The sequence below is a fragment of the Vipera berus genome, assembly GCF_964194415.1.
Source record: "Vipera berus genome assembly, chromosome: 2".
Lineage (NCBI taxonomy): Eukaryota > Metazoa > Chordata > Lepidosauria > Squamata > Viperidae > Vipera > Vipera berus.
This window is the reverse complement of record NC_138203.1, coordinates 256,401,943-256,420,106: the sequence shown is the minus strand read 5'-3', so window position 1 is coordinate 256,420,106 and position 18,164 is coordinate 256,401,943. Positions and strand designations below refer to the sequence as shown.

Here is an 18,164-nt window from a genome sequence, read left to right as displayed (position 1 = left end):
CTGGCAGGATGGTGGGGTGGGCAGGACGGCGGTCCTCCTCAAATAAGTTGCCTTTTGAAAAAGCAGCTTTGAGATAACGATGATCTGGATGACATTCCTGCACGAAGGTTATTCACTTATCAGTCTGGTGGGCCCTCGTGGCCGCTGAAAATAAGGTAAGAGGCCCAGTAATTCTTACTTATGAATGTGTTTCACATTTATTTTGATGATCAGGAAAAACACTTAAGCATCTGATTTTACAAATTGTGGGGGTAAATGACCACAACACATTTTCAAATTTGCTATTTTCCCCTGACATCCACTTAGTTTTGGCAATTTGCACTATTTTAGGTTCCCCCCCCCCCAGTTACTTCTACTTCACTTAGTTCACTACTGCTACGTTCCATGTCAGAAGAGTTACTTATGAAATGATTCTTTGGGTGCTGATCAGTGGTATGAAACAGAGAATTTGGATGTAAATTCAGCACAAACTTTTGCAAGGCGTTCTTTAGAATAAGAAGTTAATATAAAATGATCCTCAGTCTTGCTGACATAATCAGGATGGCCAAATTTATTTTCATGTTATTAATATGCTTTCCATGTTAGCACAGTATAGAGGTAAAGGTCTGTTTCTTTTTTCGAGGCTAATCCCAAAACCATCCTTTGAAAGAAGAGCCTTAAGAATATACAATTTCCAGGGCCAATGATATTTTATTATCTTTTGGGGATTTCAGTTTAGCACATAGATGTTTAATTATTGGAATAGGTAATTCTTACAAATAGCTAAGGACACAAATATTAGGTGATCTGTTGATTACATTGCAAAAATCCTTACAAGAGATTTATATTTCAGTCCTGAGAAATTTGGCATCCTTTTTGTAAAGAATTAATTCTTTCTATTTTAAGAGTGCATACAGTACACGTTAACCTCGATTCACGACCGTAATGGAGTCGTGATGGTTGCAAAGCAGATGCTGTGGTTGTTAAGTAAGTACTATAGTCATTAAATGAAACAATGGGCAGTTTTGTTGAAAACCAGAAGTGCTGGTTTTTGGCAAACTCACTGTCCTATGTGGTTGTGTGACCACAGGATGTTGCAAACAGCCATAAATGCAGCCATGTTGTCAAGTGCCTGAAGTTCCAGCCAAATGGCTACAGAGAGGGGGAACCATCAGAACTTAAATCTGGGTCATGGTAAGTCAGTTGTAACTTTGAATGGTTGCTAAATTGAGGACTACCTCTATACTGTATGCAAGTGCATTTAATCCTATAATCAACCAAGGCTGACTGGGACCTTCTTGTACTAAAAAAATCTGTACCAAAATTTAGAACATTTTCCAGATCAATACCAGTTCTCTAGAACAGGGGTCCCCAGCCTTGGCAACTTTAAGGTCTGTGAACTTCAACTCCCAGATTTCCCTAGCCAGGTTGGGGACCCCTCCCCTCCTCTAGAACCAGCTTTCATCAGAACCATACCTGGAGCTTAATGTATCCAACTATAAAAAGGCAATAACATGATTAACTTTATGTAACTGGTTTTAATATTTTTATGCAGAAATTTACTGTTGTTTAAAAAGGCAAAGTTTCCCCCGCACATGCGTGCTAGTCGTTTCCAACTCTAGGGGCCGGTGCTTATCTCCGTTTCAAAGCCGAAGAGCCAGCGCTTGCCCGAGGACGTCTCCGTGGTCATGTGGCCGGCATGACTAGACGCCAAAGGTGCACGGAACGCTGTTACCTTCCCACCGTAGCGGTCCCTATTTTTCTACTTGCATTTTTACGTGCTTTCGAACTGCTAGGTTGGCAGAAGCTGGGACGAGTAACAGGTGCTCACTCTGTTACGCGGCACTCGGGATTCGACCCGCCAAACTGCCGACCTTCTGATCGACAAGCTCAGCGTCCTAACCCACTGAGCCACTGCATCCCTAGTTGTTTAGATGAGATCAAATCTATCATAAAAGGCTGGAAGAGCAATAGAACCCTTGGTAAGGACTTCTACTCGCTGAGCTATTCCAGAAATTCTCTGGTGGGCTCCTCTTTTGGCAGGTTTATTCACACATAAATAATACCTGCCATAAGCCAGCTGGACAATAATAGTTCCTACATACCAAAAAAGAAACAGAAAGGACCCTAGCAGTTACAGATCTATTATTCTAATAGACACTGTGGCTAAAAGATATGCCAGGTTCCTTTTAAATAGAATTGAGAGCTAGGTAGATGAAAAACGCATTCTCACATAAGAACAAGCTGGGGTTAGACACAGCCGATCCATATCAAAAGTTGCTTTGTTTTGAACCATCTAATTAAAATACGTCAGTAAGGAGAAACAATCTTTTGCTGCCTTTATAGAATTTAGTACAGCATTTGACACAGTAAACAGAGAAATATTATGGAGAAAACTAACTGTCCTCAATATGGAAGCCAGACTGCTGGCACTGATCAAAGCCCTTCATACAAACACTTACTTGAATTTTGGGTTAATGGAGCATGACAATAGAATAGATACTCACAAAGAAGTAAGACAAGAAGGGATACTTGCACCACTGATATTCACTCTGTACATTAACGACTTACCAGGACTGATGAAGGATCCAGAAGTATATATGCCTAAGGGACTCAAATTCTTATCCACTGACAATATGGTTTTTTTTTTTGCAAGTTGGGTTGTATAGGTTGTTAAGAAGACCTGGCCCAACTATCACAATAATTTTCTGATTATTAATAAAGTAAAAAATCATGGCTTTTGGAAAATGACATCACAGCCATAGATAGCTATTAGATGGTGAGCCCAATAGAGCAAATTATCTAGGGATAATCTTCTCTGAGACTGGATCTTGGCTCCCTCATCATCAAAGGAGTTCACTCAGAGCAAGGGAAATTCACTGCTCACATTAATAAATCACAGTTATGTGGGGTTCCTTAGCCCCAATTATTAAAGGTTACCTCTAAGCTCTTATATAGGGCTGAAGATTAGGGTTTACAACATATACTAGTATTACAATAAACACAATCACAGAATCTGAGAAATATTTTAGGATGCATATAAAAGGAACTCACCTGCTGCAGTCAGACCTGAATTGGGAATTTATACAACCTGTTCTTTGTCTAAAATCAGATCATACAATTATTGGTGCAAAATCAATGCTGTAGAAAATGTCAGACACACAAAAGTGTGTCAGAACAGACAAAATCTCAATTGCACACCTCTTGGATTGTACCACTCACAAATGATATTAGGAGCTGTGATTGCCCTGCTTATTGTCCAACTGTCCTTGGAAAACAAGTTAAAAACTTTGCTGCAGAAAGAATTTGGGATATTGAAGCTCAGAGAGAGATACAGCCATCCTTAGCGAGGTTGGCACGTTGACATGAATGAACCACTATAAATGTACCTTCCAAATTGCCAACTATGTAAACACAGAAATGTGTTTAGGTGGGTCTTTACCCGAGCATGATTAAATGATTAAATATGGAAGATATAACTGAGTCCCTTACAATGAACTTACTTATTTGTGGAGCCCCAGAGGTAGAAGACATAACAAATATATTATCTGAATGTCAATTGCATAAGAAAGAGAGATCAGTACTTGGACCATACTTTAGACAAAAAGCCTACTGGGATCCCTATATTAAAGCAACAGATTCCATGTGTGGTTAGAATTCAAAAATTACATATAATGCAGCTCTTTATATGAACAAAACTGTACAGCTGAGAACTGCATATATGGATCTGATTGGGGTAAACTGTAGGAGTGACACACAGATATGATCTGCATTTTATTTTATTTATTTACTTTATTCCATTTTTTAACACATAGTCTTATTACTGTTCTGTGTTTTATATTTTCTACTCTGATATGTATGTAATATGTAATCAATAAAGTATTACTATTTCTATTGTTGTTTACACATAGGTTCTAATGATAATTTTAAATGATTTGAAGGCCATTCAGGTTACCAGGGCTTGATAGTATAATTCTAAACTTAAGTTGACTTGTAGTCTGTTCTGGTATTAATTTATTGGGGTATTTTATTATTTTGTACTTAGATCAGTTACAAAAAGTGTGAAAAATAATACTAGTAGTGCATTAAATATGCATTCAAAGATGAGGAAAATCAAGTCTTCATCAATGTTTTTATGAGAAACATAAAAACTGGAGCAAAGGTGCCCTTAAAATAAAATAGATGCATTAAGCTTTTCAGAGATTTAACATGTTTCTTGGATTTATTTTGCAAAATAATGTACATAGAAAAATATACACAAAAAATAATGTTACAGTTATTTCAGCAATAGAGTATCAGATGGTTCTAAAGACTAAAACAATGTCTATGGGTTACCTATCTCTTTATAACGAAACTGATATTCAGTTAATGCGTATGAAATCAGTATTTAATGAATCCTTAAACAGAAAAGCTACAATAAAGACATTAACCTTTTTAAATAACCTATTTTGGCTCATGGATTTATCTTTATAGGCCAACTGATGTGATTATCTAAATTTCCTGCATCTTTAAGTATGACTTGTCATGATCTCACCTGCTTTGTTATTTCTTCACTTTATTTCTACCAAGAGCTTTTAATTACTGGATTTTCACACAATAACTCTGGATATATAAAATAGACCTGTACAAATTAAATGACCCTACACATTTCACTAGTTCCTTGTTTTACTATTCAAAGGAATGTGCTTGGTAAGTATTCCCAAATCTTATAAACCCCAAATCAAAGACATGAAGGACCAAATTAAGAAAAGAAGTTATGGAGAAAATGTATGTATGTGGTTCCTAAGAGTCAACTCTGACTTGATGGAGATAATCAATCAATCAATCAATCTGATCTAATTCCCTTGGTCAATTAAAAGAGTCCAATTCACAGAAAGAGAATTCTAGATTCCATCTATTGCATGAAACCAATGGAATAATTTAGCAGTTATTCTGGGCAAAATTATAAAACTGTATAAAAACATTTGCTTTTATTCTTTAATTTCAGTACAAATTTAAATAGCGCACATGAGAATATATTTGAGGATTCAGGCCACATGGATAAATCAAAACACATCAAGCACATCTGCATTTTGTGAATCAGCATTAAGGGCTGAAGATTTTTTTCAACAGGCCTAAAAGACTTTTACAGAACATCTATCTTGCCACAAAAAGGGATCAATTTCAAAAAGAGAATGATATAGGTTTCAACTCAATTGAATTTTATCCTCTTGGCAATTATGGCTTCCTTACTTGAAGACCTGTGCTTAATGCATTTCGCAGGAAGACAGAAAGTGGATTATTATACAGCAAAATACTAGTAAAAATTATATTGCAGTCTTGGGAGTTCTTTGAATGAGGGAAAAAGAAAATTGCCTAGCTCCCATGAGCATTTGAGAGAATTAAAAACAGAGAACAAAAGCAAACTGGTACAAAATGGAGTCAAAACATACACACAAAGCTACTACATAGTAATGGAAAAATTAGCTAGAAAGAAAAGGAAATGAAGTTCCAGTTGATAATGTTTGATTGCAATACTACTCCAGCTTTTTTTGCCAGACCTATCATCTAAATCAGGAGTGTCAAACTCACAACATCACGTGATGTGTCACAACATATCATGACTTTTTTTCCTTTGCAAGCAATGGGGTGGGTGTGGTTTTGCCATAACGCATCCAGCCCACGGGCCGGCAATTTGACACCCCTGATCTAAATGGTCTGCTTTATGCTTGTTCCGACAACACCTTTACTAAATTCATCTCTCTAGCTAAAAGGCGATAGTGACAAATAATTCCATGCTAGGTCATCAGAGGAAAACTATTGTGGTTCAATACCAGAATGGGAACATCATAGGAAGGGTGGGCAGTTTAAGACCTCCTCTCTAAAGCACTTATTTTGATAAATTGATATACACTCTGTAGTAAGGAATTGTTGATCTCTTAAAAAACAAAAACCTTTTGTAATGCCAGTCAGTCAAACTACTTGTGAACTAAACCACTGCTTAAAAAAAGAAATGGTAGATACATGTGACATACTTACTATCATGGCATTTGATTCTAAAAGCCACAAGGCACACACTGTTGCATTAATCCCTGACATTTCTTGTTAAAAATCTGGGATTGTAAATCAAGTCCACAATTGTTAGCACACAGTGAGAGTGTTAACATCACAAGAGTCTTGTTTGTTCAATAGGCCTTTCTTCATTTTTTTGGCAGTAGCTACAGTTAGATCCAATATTCCTTTAAGAGACTAATGTGCATGCATATGTGAACCTCCAACAATTCACAGCAGTGCAAAATATTATTTTTCAGTAACATACATAAGGAAAGAAATGTTGTCAGTTTCATGTGGTAACCCTACTTCCATATATACAGAATGGATGGGTTAATAGAACAGACTCATTGCATGTACAAATGGGAGCACTTATGTACTATAGAGACAGCAAGACAGACAGACAGACAGACACACACACGCACGAAGCAAGCTTACATGTACAAGAAAATATGCTACTGCCTAAAAACATATACAATTTTTCCCCAACCTTCCTGTGGCAAGTAACATACAATTATCCTACAGCAACAGAAATAGATAAAGTGAAGCTAGAAACTTACTTTGTTTTTGCTGATATATATACGTACATAATATTTTGTAATATTGTCTAAATGTAGGCCTGTAAACTGGTGACACAGTAAGGCTGAAGATGAATGAGAGAGAGAGAGAGAGAGAGGGAGGGAGGGGCACAATGGGCAAACTTGTTGAACAGCATGAATTCCTGAGTGCCATAAACATTTCTCACAAATGGCAATCACACACATATATTATGAATTACCACAGGAAAAAAAGAAATGAAAAGCCACTTGGGTATAGTGATTAAAGTGCTGACCTAGAAACCAGGAGATGTCTAGGCACAAAAGCCTGCTGGGTGACTTTGGCCCAATCACTCTACCTCATCCCAATTCTCTTCACACTGTTGTTGTTCTGGGGAAAACAGGTGGTGGAAGGAGTATAAGGCATGTTCATACTTTAAATTGCTAACAAAGAATTAAGGGAGACTAATATGCATTTCAAACTTATTAGTTTTCATCAGTCAGCCATACCCTTCTGAGATTCGAATTAAAAAAAATTACACAAATATGAGCTGTCACCGGTGTGACTAATGCCTGTCGATGGCCTTCAGGATAGGCTGACACAGGAGATAAAGATTTGTCCCATGTTTGGGGCCTAGCAAGGTAATCTAAGAGTTAACAAGCATTTGTCATATATATATATATATAAAATGTTCAGTTGCATTTGAAAAAAAGTGGGATCAAAATCTTTTTTAAAAAAGAAAAAAAACCATTATATATTAAAGAATTACATGTTACAACCAAGCTCAGAGAACACCAAGGACCCCCTCATTTCAGGCTACAAATATCTTCCTTTATCAGAATTACATATGCTGTAGAAACAAACAAAAGTGTTCAAGCTATGCAGAAAAACAAACCTGTTTGGAACCTCTTGCTTGTATAAAACAGATGTAACACCTTGCAGGAACAGCCACTGTATCTCGAGTACTGATGCAAGCAACTAGAAAAGTACATACTTTGCTGCCAAAAAGCCTCAGATTCAATCTCTGGTATTTCCTAGTAGGAGAATCATGTATAGGAACCTGCAATGCTGTTGCCAAGTCAAAGCAGACACTGCATTGGCACTGCTGAGCTCCATAAACCATGTTCTGGCAGGGCATAAAATGACTATATTCCTAATGAAAAAGCAAATACAGTAAAGTAAAACCAAGTGTATTTTGGTTTGTAATGGTTCGGGCTGCTAGGACAGCAACTGTAAGCATATTGGCTAGAACAGGGGTCTTCAAACTTGGCCCTTTTATGACTTGTGGACTTCAATTCCCAGAATTCCTCTGCCAGCATGCCTGGCTAAGGAATTCTGGGAGTTGAAGTCCACAAGTCATAAAAGGGCCAAATTTGAATACCCCTGGGCTAGAAGGACTGATATATAACTTAGGTTAAACTCATGGATGTAAATATGAAGCTTACAAGTCTTTGAAGAAGTTGCACACAATGAAACCAAGACAGAAGTCAGGCATGCATTAATGCCCAAAGGATTTAGTTGCATTAAAATAAGATATTAAATTTGCTGTGGGTTGATTATTGCTGATGTGGGGATCAGATTTTATAACAACCTGTTTATTATTTGAGCGTGGGAATGATACAAAATTGAAGAGTATCACAGACAGTTCTCATGTTACAGGTAGATTATTATGGTATTTGATTTGCCTGTTCCATATATTTCCTTGTTTACTGATGAATTTTACTGGAATTCAGCAATGAAAGCCCACTGAGTATGCAATAATTCCACTACATCCCATAATTTAGTTGCTCTTTGGGCAGAAAATATGCTTAGGGCTGCAGCTTTAAAATCAGATACTAATATACACTAGTAATAAGGAACACCTTATGTCTCACTTCAGGCAGCGAAATGATAAGACGCAATCCTAGTAAATCCCTTTGCATTGGAAATACTTTACTGCCTGATAAATATGTTCCAAACTAGCTGAATTCCATCTTTTTTAAGAGACTCAGTATACCCATCAGCTTCAGCTAGTACCTGTTAGAGTCCTATGAATGATGTGCAATATATGGCTTTAGTTGCCGTTTAGTTGCAGCTTAGCTCAAGACAACTTTCTGAAGTAGCATTCAGCTGAACAAACTGCCTATTAAATTAGTGATATATTATTCTATCAGTAACCCTCAGATATGTCACTAAGATTAAGAGGTTTTTCATAACTTCCAACAAAAGTGTACTTCAGATACTTCAAATTATTGATACAGCAATCAATCTCTGTCTCTTTGCACTGATACCATACAAGATATTACCAAATAAAGGTAAAGGTAAAGGTTCCCCCGCACATGCGTGCTAGTTGTTTCCAACTCTAGGGGCTGGTGCTCATCTCCGTTTCAAAGCCGAAGAGCCAGCGCTTGTCTGAGGACGTCTCCCTGGTCATGTGGCTGGCATGACTAGACGCCAAAGGCACACGGAACTCTGTTACCTTCCCACCGTAGTGGTCCCTATTTTTCTACTTGCATTTTTACGTACTTTCGAACTGCTAGGTTAGCAGAAGCTGGGACGAGTAACAGGCGCTCACTCTGTTACGCGGCACTCGGGATTCGACCTGCCAAACTGCCGACCTTCTGATCGACAGGCTCAGCGTCCTAACCCACTGAACCACAGCATCCCTTTATTACCAAATACCTGCAATTATATTCAGTACCAGAAAATGAACAAAGTTCAGATGTTTTGATTTGGCTTCACGATCCATTTAAAGAGGCACAGATCAGGAGGGGGCTTAGTGAGAAATTGATTTTCCCTTACAATAACCTTGCCATTTAGAATGTAAAAAACAAAACAACCACACATAGAAAATATTAAATCGAATGACCGACAAGTAACAGAAAGAATAGATAGAAGGGATCTCTGGTAGTCCTCTAACTTAACCTGATGTGTAATAGAGAAGATGTAATGTATGGTACCAATTACAGAGATGGCCATCTAACCTCGGGTTAAATATTTCCAAAAGACAGCTCAACATTTCTTGAGACTATATCACCACTGAACAACCTCATTTTTAAAGGAAAGATTTGCTGAGTGTTTCTTTTCCAAAATTTATATTTCTGAAATTTCTATTCATTGGGTTTAGTTTTATTTATGTGCTTACTTATTAAATGTATATGCTGCTCATCTCACTGACAGGCAGTGAGAAAAAATGTGTTCTAACTATGGAACGACAAATCTCCAAACATTAAAAGGAGCACCAGAGGGAAGGACGAGAAACAATGGTTGGAAACTGACCAAAGAGAGAAGCAACCTGGAATTAAGGAGAAACTTCCTGACAGTGAGGACAATCAACCAGTGGAACAGCTTGCCTTCAGAAATTGTGGGCGCTCCGTCACTGGAGATTTTTAAGAAATGTCTAGACAGTCACTTGTCTGAGATGGTATAGGTTCTCCTGCTTGAGCAGATCAGGAAAATTTCATATAGGGATCAAAATGGATTCTGGAATTTAACAGCTTTCTATGCCAAGTGTTGTTAACATCCAGATACTGTAGCCACAGGCAAACTGATCCTCTACAGATGTTTGGGACCCCCAATATCCATCAGTCCCTCCCAGGATGACAAATGAAAGGGACTGTGGAATTTGTAGTTTGATTATCTAGACTATTCCAGGTGGCCCACTGTTGACATACTGAAAATAGAAGTCAAACTGACAGATTTTGTAAAGCCATCTGGATAGTTCAGGATAGAGAGTTTATATGGCATGTGCATACATGCGTGTGAATTGCAAAATGCTGTTGCATATACATTCTTGTTTCTAAACGTTTGTTCTTGATTTCTATCAACATTTTGGTTTCTATTAACAAATTAGCTATTCTCTTGCAAAAGATAGGAATCAGAGCTAGAAAATCTTGTTTGGAAAACTGTCGCTTACAATGTGAGTATATTGTGAATGTAAGATAGAAGAGCCAAGACAAAACAAAACACATTAACAATATATTTTAATCTTTTTGTCCTTAGACCAGAATTCAAACACTGTGGAAATGCAATGTTTATATAAAATTAAATAGCAATAGTTGAAAAATAAATACATATCATTAACATAAATACATAAAGGAATCCATTCTACTGAAAAGCTTCAGCCATCAGTATACTCTTGGTTCAAAAATCTCCCCTAATAATAACAACAATAATAATAATAATATCATAAACAGCATCATCATAGGAAGCAACCCTCCATCTGTTACAGATGAAGTATAAAGATCTACAGCAGAAACACATTGATAAATGTCACAGCTAAAAGAAATTGTAATTTAAAACTAAAATACTCCATTGCTATATTAGTACCGTACGATATCAAAACGAGGTAGACAAGCATCTGAAACAACAAGCTTATTTTCTTGGGAGAAGGTTTCTTTTGGTCAGCACCATTAGTGTTTTCATTCTGGAGAAATCTAGCATGCTTACACTCTTGTGGATTTTACATTTTTAAAACAGTGATACATTTGGGTTAGGATATAGAGATATGGCTCAGTCCTGCAGATATTTTCGGTGTGCGTGTGCGTGAACGTGTGTGGAATATTCACTGGAATATTCACATATGAGGATTGCTGCAATTTTAATGAAGGTCTTTCATAAGACTCTTCCCTGAAGAACCAAAAGCTGTTCATATAACAGAAACGTGCAAAGACAAAATATCTTAGCTTAGGATTAATAATAATTGAATGATATCTTGAGCAGCAAGAACTGAATTAAAATAGTCTTATTTCAGTTCTGCTATCATTTGTCTCTTCAGCATATTTAGAGGCAAGTAGAATTATGGAATTATGCAATTAATGTACTTTTTCTGTTTTAGAATCTGAATATTCTGAAGATTTAAGTATGTTAGGCCCACTTCTTTAGGTTTCAGTTTTCTAAGCTATTTGTGATTGCATGTTTAATAAAATGACACCAGGGCATTTTATTTTAAAGCTATTAAAACAACACAGAGAAAATCACCCCACTAAGTTATATTTTCTACTGAGTTCAGATTTCTAGTTTTCGCTCCTGCATTAAAAAATACACAGGTATCATAAGGCTTTGGTTTATTTCTGTTTTAATTTTTTTTTTTTAAAAAAAGAGAGAAGACATTGGGAACTACAGACACCTCAAAGTATTGCCTAATTAAGAAATGTCTGAATGACACATCTGGTTAAATATTAAGAGGGAAATAAAATCACACTTTTAGGAAGAGGAACTACATTTAATTCACCAAAGACTTCTAGAATAATTACAGGAGGGAAGCAGGGCTGCATTTCAGGGAGTAGCTTTTTATTTCATGCCCTTTGGCTTTTGAAAATTTAACTGGAAGTAAGTGTAATTCACTATCAACATCAATTCTCAGTACATAGTTTGGAAATAAAGCTAACATGTAAATTTACTCCTTGGAATTGAGAAGACTTCACTAGCATCTTGGAAATAAAATATTTTACAGGTCTGTCCCTTGCAATGATAAAGCACCAAAAATATGATTTATGCATATGTATTATGGCTCTTCAGTGTTTCACATACAACTCCTGAAACGATTGACAAATGTAGCACCTGTCTACTGCTCACCAAAGCTACTAGATCTTTTTCCAGGATTGTGCAACTGCCTTTTGGTCCTGTAAGACAATGTGGTTGCTTTAAAGGCTTGCAGAAAAGAGAGACATTTCTGCCCTTGCATACTCCAAACACCTTTTGGATTTGAATTCAGAGCATTGCACAGCCCTATTCTGTATGGCTATTAAACCATTCATTGAGGTATGCAGATTAAATCTATTACAAAACCCGCCTCAGAAACAGCAGTGAATAAATTAACACGTTACTATTTTTGCGAATGGAATATAAAATCCAGGCAAGGTTAGGAAGTTTATAAATTGAGTGAAAAGGATTCTCTTCTCTATATAAAGTGCTTTAGAGTCAAATTAGGCCAAACAAAATCTAAACCACAAAACAATGGCATAACACTTATTTTGAGTTTGCTTTGTATTCAACTTTGAACAGAGACATCAGTACTCTACCATTTGGTTAATGTCTCGTGTTCTAAAGTTATTCAGCTGGGCTGAATATCTATTCATTTAAAAGGTCCAGAAATTCAGCAATGGTTCCGTGCCTCCTGCACTATCATTATAAGAAGGAAGGGTGAGTTTATTAGATAAGCTCAGGGCCTCTCTTCAAGTGGTAAATTTGCACAGGACAGAAATTAAATGCTGATTTATTTAGGTACCAATGTTTATGCTGTCCCACAAAGATTTATCGACCAGTAGAACTGCTGGCATCAGGAAATTGTTTGTGAACAACTGAAGGCTGCCTTGCCTGTTTGTTGGAGTCTGTGAGAGAAGATAGGTTACATTGAAGTCAAGATCTTTGCCTGCCTACCCCTTAGTGGACCTAGCAAGTCAAGAAAGAAGCAGAGGAAGAAAAAGACCAGTCGCTCCTTTCTGCCATTCCATACCTCTGTTTGGTGAAAAAGTCAGTTGAACTCATTTAACGTTAACTTGTGGTAACTCAGGAACACTGAAGGAAGCCCGGTTTCCTTACAATACATGAATCTACTACTAGCATGGAATTAAATAGAGATAAAAATGCAAATTGCAGTACTTCTGAGGATTATCCCCAAAATACAAGTTGGCACGAACAAGCATAGCTTGCATTTTCCATCTGAAGAAAGTGATTGAGAGAAGCCTGCGGGTGATCAACCAAATGTCCCGTGTAAGAAAAAACAAAACAAAACACAGCATCTGCAAATGAATGAGATCTTTTCACTTGATGGTTCCTATCTGCAGAACATGACCAGCCACAAGAGCCTTCCCAAGGACATCTTCTAGAAATACACATGCACATACTTCTGAAGCACTTCACAGCATGTTATATATAGCAAGTTACAAACAAAAGCCAACCGAGTCTCAAAACAACAAATTAAAACCTGGCCAAATTTCAGCTCTTTTTAAATATGGCATAAAAGAGGTACCTGTAATGTCATTGTTGTAAGCTTCTGTGTTTGGGAATAATAAGTCAGATCCTGAATCACTATGAAGCTTGCTCATAATTAAGGTTGCATATATTCTTTGATATTTGAATATGAACCTGGGACTCACAGTGAATGGGCTTTTAAAGTTTTCTATGTGGCGAGTATGACTACTACCAAAAACTGGTATTACTGATTTCTACCAAGGCCCAAATCCAGTGGTGGGATTCAGCCGGTTCGCACCACTTCGGCAGAACCGGTAGCTAATTTTTTGTTGCCCAGGCCCAGAATGAACTTCCAGAAGCGGCATCCACAAAGAGAACCGGTTGTTCACATATTTGAATCCCACCACTGCCAAATCCCAACAGGGGAGTTATTGCCTAGGCCTGATGCCTCTTCTAATGCTCTTCCTTACACTTGGCTACTGTAATTTCTAAACAAGTTGAAGCTAACATCAAGTACTTTTTCTGCTCTATAGAGAAGTGCTGTAGTGTATGTTGGCTCAGAGACATAAGACAATAGAGCCTTCTTTGAGGAAGGTAGGACTACTTACGAAAGGGGTGCTCCTAAACCGACCTGCTAGGGCTGACAGACATTGAGGTTTGCTAGTTAAGACATGCAGAATGCTTGTGGACATGCCTAAATTTCTATATTCAATTTCTATCAGTTGAGTTTATTCACCATCACATGCCAGCACAGTAGCACTGGCTTGTGGAAAACACATGTTGCCTGCTTCTCCATTATTTATCAAGGTCTTATGGTTGAGATCTATCAATTGTATTTGGAACATTGACTAAAAATAAGGACTTGGAACAATTAAAATCAATCAAGAAGTCTACTGATAAAATGAGGTTAAAAGGAAGTCATTTCAGTCTCTACATTTAGATTCGGACAGAGAATTATATGATATGCTCTTAAAGCTATGTTCCACAAAGTAAACCTCTGCTTTCTCCCTCATGTAGTCCCACATCCACATTGTTTGTGCGTTATTCTTAAGACTCCTTTCATGCGGGTGTGGAGAGAAGACTACACTGATCGGAGAGCGGTGCTGCCTCCTTGTAGCCCCCACAACATTATGGATCTTCTAGGAAGCGCGAGAAGCTGAACCGATTCATTAGGAACAGCATTTTGCCATTTCTTCTGGAATTATAGAGAAAGCAATTTCCTGTCGGTGGGATCTTTCATCCGATTCCATCCACTGAGATTCTCCTTCTCCTGCCATGCAGCAAGGGGTCATCTTGCCTTGCTAATGCTTTACTTTATTCTTCAAAGTTGCACAGAAGGAATCTTTATTTGTCCCCTCACTAAGCAGTGGGCTGGATTTTTAATTATTTTTCTCCTTTCCAGAACAAAAAGAAAGTGTCACCAAGGAAAGAGGAGGTGGAGTGGGGTGGCTGCTGGATATATTTTGTACATCCTTCCACTGGCCAACTGGAAGGGGATCACTTCTTGTCTGGCAAGGTGGGGTTAGAGCTCAGTAGCTGGGATGTGTGCCCGATGCTGTGAAGTTGCTGTAGAATATATGCAAGACAACGGTGGTGGCTGTGTGAAAAGGCCCTTACTTCTATTTCTTCTTATTTAAAAATAATAATTCCCAGACAATTTAGTTTGTGCTACACCTAGAAGTAAGTATGCAAAAAGGACAGTACTTTAAGATGAGAATTCCAAGGCACTTTTGCAGAGGATTCAGACTGTTGCTAAAGCAATAGCAATAAGACTTACATACTGCTTCACAGTGCTTTACAGCCCTCTCTAAGCGGTTTACAGAGTCAGCCTGTTGTCTCCCAACAATCTGGGTCCTCATTTTACTGACCTTGGAAGGCCGACTCAACCTTGAACCGGTGAGACTGAAACTGCTGAACTGCTGGCAGTCAGCAGAATTAGCCTGCAATACTGCATTCTAACCACTGCGCCACTACGGCTCGAAAAGCTGATTAAAGAGGTTAATCAGCCCGATGAAGACAAAAAAAAGGAAAAAAAGGCTGTGTAATGGAATTTGCTTACAAAATATTCTTCATGGGCAGAATGTAAGGTACAGGACATGCAATGGGATTAATAAAGTGTACAAACTTCACTATCAAGCAGAAAGTGCTTTTAAAAATGAACAGATTTGGGAGATGAAGCTTTTCCCATATGTCTATACTACATGGAACTCATCATTTCTTTTTCTTTTCTTTCTTTTTTTTTTTTTAAAAATAATTTTATGTGAATATTGGTTTTTTTTAAAAAAAAAACCACAAGCAAACAACCATGCACCACACCAAATATCAGGACCGTGACTTTTAAGTATTTCATTCTGTTCCTAGGAATAATGTGTAACCACAATAAAATAATTATGTTATGGTCGTACCGAGCTCCAAGGACCAGCCTTCCAGGCAGCTTCTTGGGGACAGTCCTGGACATTGCACTGCTCGCGGTCTGGTGGCTTGTCAAGGATTTCACAGCTCAGATCAGTAAATCTCTCTCCGTTGGAATGCTGGCATACGACTAGCCTTGTTCTGGTTCCTCCACCGCATGACTTTGTACACTGGAAAGAAAAGGCATTACAATGATGGATATCGGCATTATGACTACTTTATGCTTCCCTGGTCTGACTCAAAGCCAGTTTGGACATTAATTTTTCTGCCATTCAAAAGGCATATGATTCCAGGGGATGCAAGAGGGGAAAAAAATAATAACTTGCAACACAAAAACAGAGTGAATTAGCAGCACTGATGGAATGTGGGGGACATGAAATTATTGATGCTCCTCACACTAACAATTTAGTTTCCCCTGGATCGTTCCAAAAGTATGAATTGATATGCAGAGGTAGTACTTGATTTATTTGCATTCATTTAATGACAGTTCAAAGTTAAAAACTGTCTGGCACTAAAAAAAACCTGACTTATGACTGGTCCTTGCACTTAAAACCATTGCAGTATTCCCATGATTACTTGATCAAAATTTGGATGCTTGGCAACTAGCATGTATTTACGATGGTTGTAGCATCCTGGAATCACATGACCACCAAACAAAGTCAGTGGGGGACTTGCTTAACAACCCTGTAATTTGCTTAACAACCGTAGCACAAAAGGTTGTAAAATTGGATGTGATTCACTTCTTGACTGCAGTAAGTTCCAGACTCAATTGTGGCTGTAAATTGAGGACTACCTATACACTGAAAATTGTACTAATTGTGCAAAAAAAAATGGAGAGGGAAGGGAAAGAGAGAGTAAGATTAACTCATTGGATATGCTATTAGTTTTCCAAGCTCAAAGCCTGTGGAAAATAGAAAGAAGGCTGTAAAAACCTGATTATTTAACCAGGTCTGAATGGGACCTCCCCCGGCTTGTGATGTTTTATGTTCATTGTTTGGATTGCCATCTTGGAATTATTTTGTGGTTATGCTTGTACTTGGTCTGATTATTTATTTGTATTTTGTCATTTTTATATTACTCTATTCTTGTGAGCTGCATAGAGTTAGATAGAGTCAGCTGGCATCTAAACTGAATGAATGAATGAATGAATGAATGAATGAATGAATGAATGAATGAATGAATTAAGCGTTCAAAAATCTGGTTCCTTCTACTTTTTAAGATTAGTTCTGATCTTGGGCTCACAAACACAGTTGACAGAATGGGGAGAAGGAATCCTGCTTCAATCTACTTCCTTAAAGATAGCCTGGATTCAAGCAACTACTACAGTGGTCTGTTAAAATAGCTTCCTGTCATATCCAGTTTTATAAACAGAAAATTTATAATATACAATAAAGGAGAGTAAAACATGTCTTCCTGAATAAACTTTCCTTAGTTAATATCATGTTTTAATTTTATTTGTTTCACTTGCTTTTATAGGCTTTCATTCTTATACTGTTTGCAATGTCTTGATTTAAAATTTAATTTTCACCCCAGCAGACTTTAGTGGTCAGTGACATACTGAGATAAATAAATACATGCATTCATATGCCTTCCCTCCACTCATAACAAACATGATCTTTCAGACCAAGATCATTATCCCTGGACCAAACCTTAACATTCTTGGAAAACCCCTTTTGAAATAATGAATGACGTTCACCTGCAAATGCAATCAAATAGCCTGTGTAATTATAGTACTCTATTAATAATATATTATAGTATATTCGAAGTGAGAGAGTTCACTTGTTTTTAAAGATAACAGAAAACAACTTACCTCACTCCAGCTTCCGTAGGCCCACTGAGGGCAGGGTCCTGATTCACAGGATCTTAGCTCATCTGGTTTCATCCTTGCATCACAATTATCAGCAGCGTATCCATTTTCATCCTGGCATACGACAACCCGCCGTTGAAATCCACCAGCACAGGTACTTGAGCACTATAAAAATGTAATTGTCATAGGCTTAGGCTGTTTACTATAGGTTGCTATTTCTGTTTCATCCTTGCTACAAATCCAGATCTCTGAAGTGTATAAAAGCTTTTGTATCTTTTTTGGCTACTAGCAGCAGTGATAATATAAACGTTAGCAGTAACAATAATAAAAATGTTAAAATATACATCTACAACAGGCAGGTGAAATCTTTCTTTTCTAACAGAGAAATAACTACTCCCTCAGATTTTGTGGAATGTTCCCTTGTAGGTCTGTCACTTTTCTGAACTAAACTCTAATTGTTTGCAATCTCCTCCAGGCTTCATTCAGAAAGTCCAATCAGTTCACC

General features: G+C 37.5%; 1 protein-coding gene across 1 annotated transcript in view; it reads right to left on the bottom strand.

Moving 5' to 3' along the window:
- ADAMTS9 (ADAM metallopeptidase with thrombospondin type 1 motif 9) overlaps window positions 1-18,164 on the bottom strand; it is a gene marked incomplete at its 5' end in the record, with an annotated part of 162,716 nt that overhangs the window by 48,204 nt on the left and 96,348 nt on the right. The window contains 2 exons of the mRNA XM_081319708.1: window positions 15,846-16,022; window positions 17,663-17,824. Coding sequence (XP_081175834.1) covers window positions 15,846-16,022; window positions 17,663-17,824 — 339 coding nt within the window. The remainder of the gene's footprint in view (window positions 1-15,845; window positions 16,023-17,662; window positions 17,825-18,164) is intronic.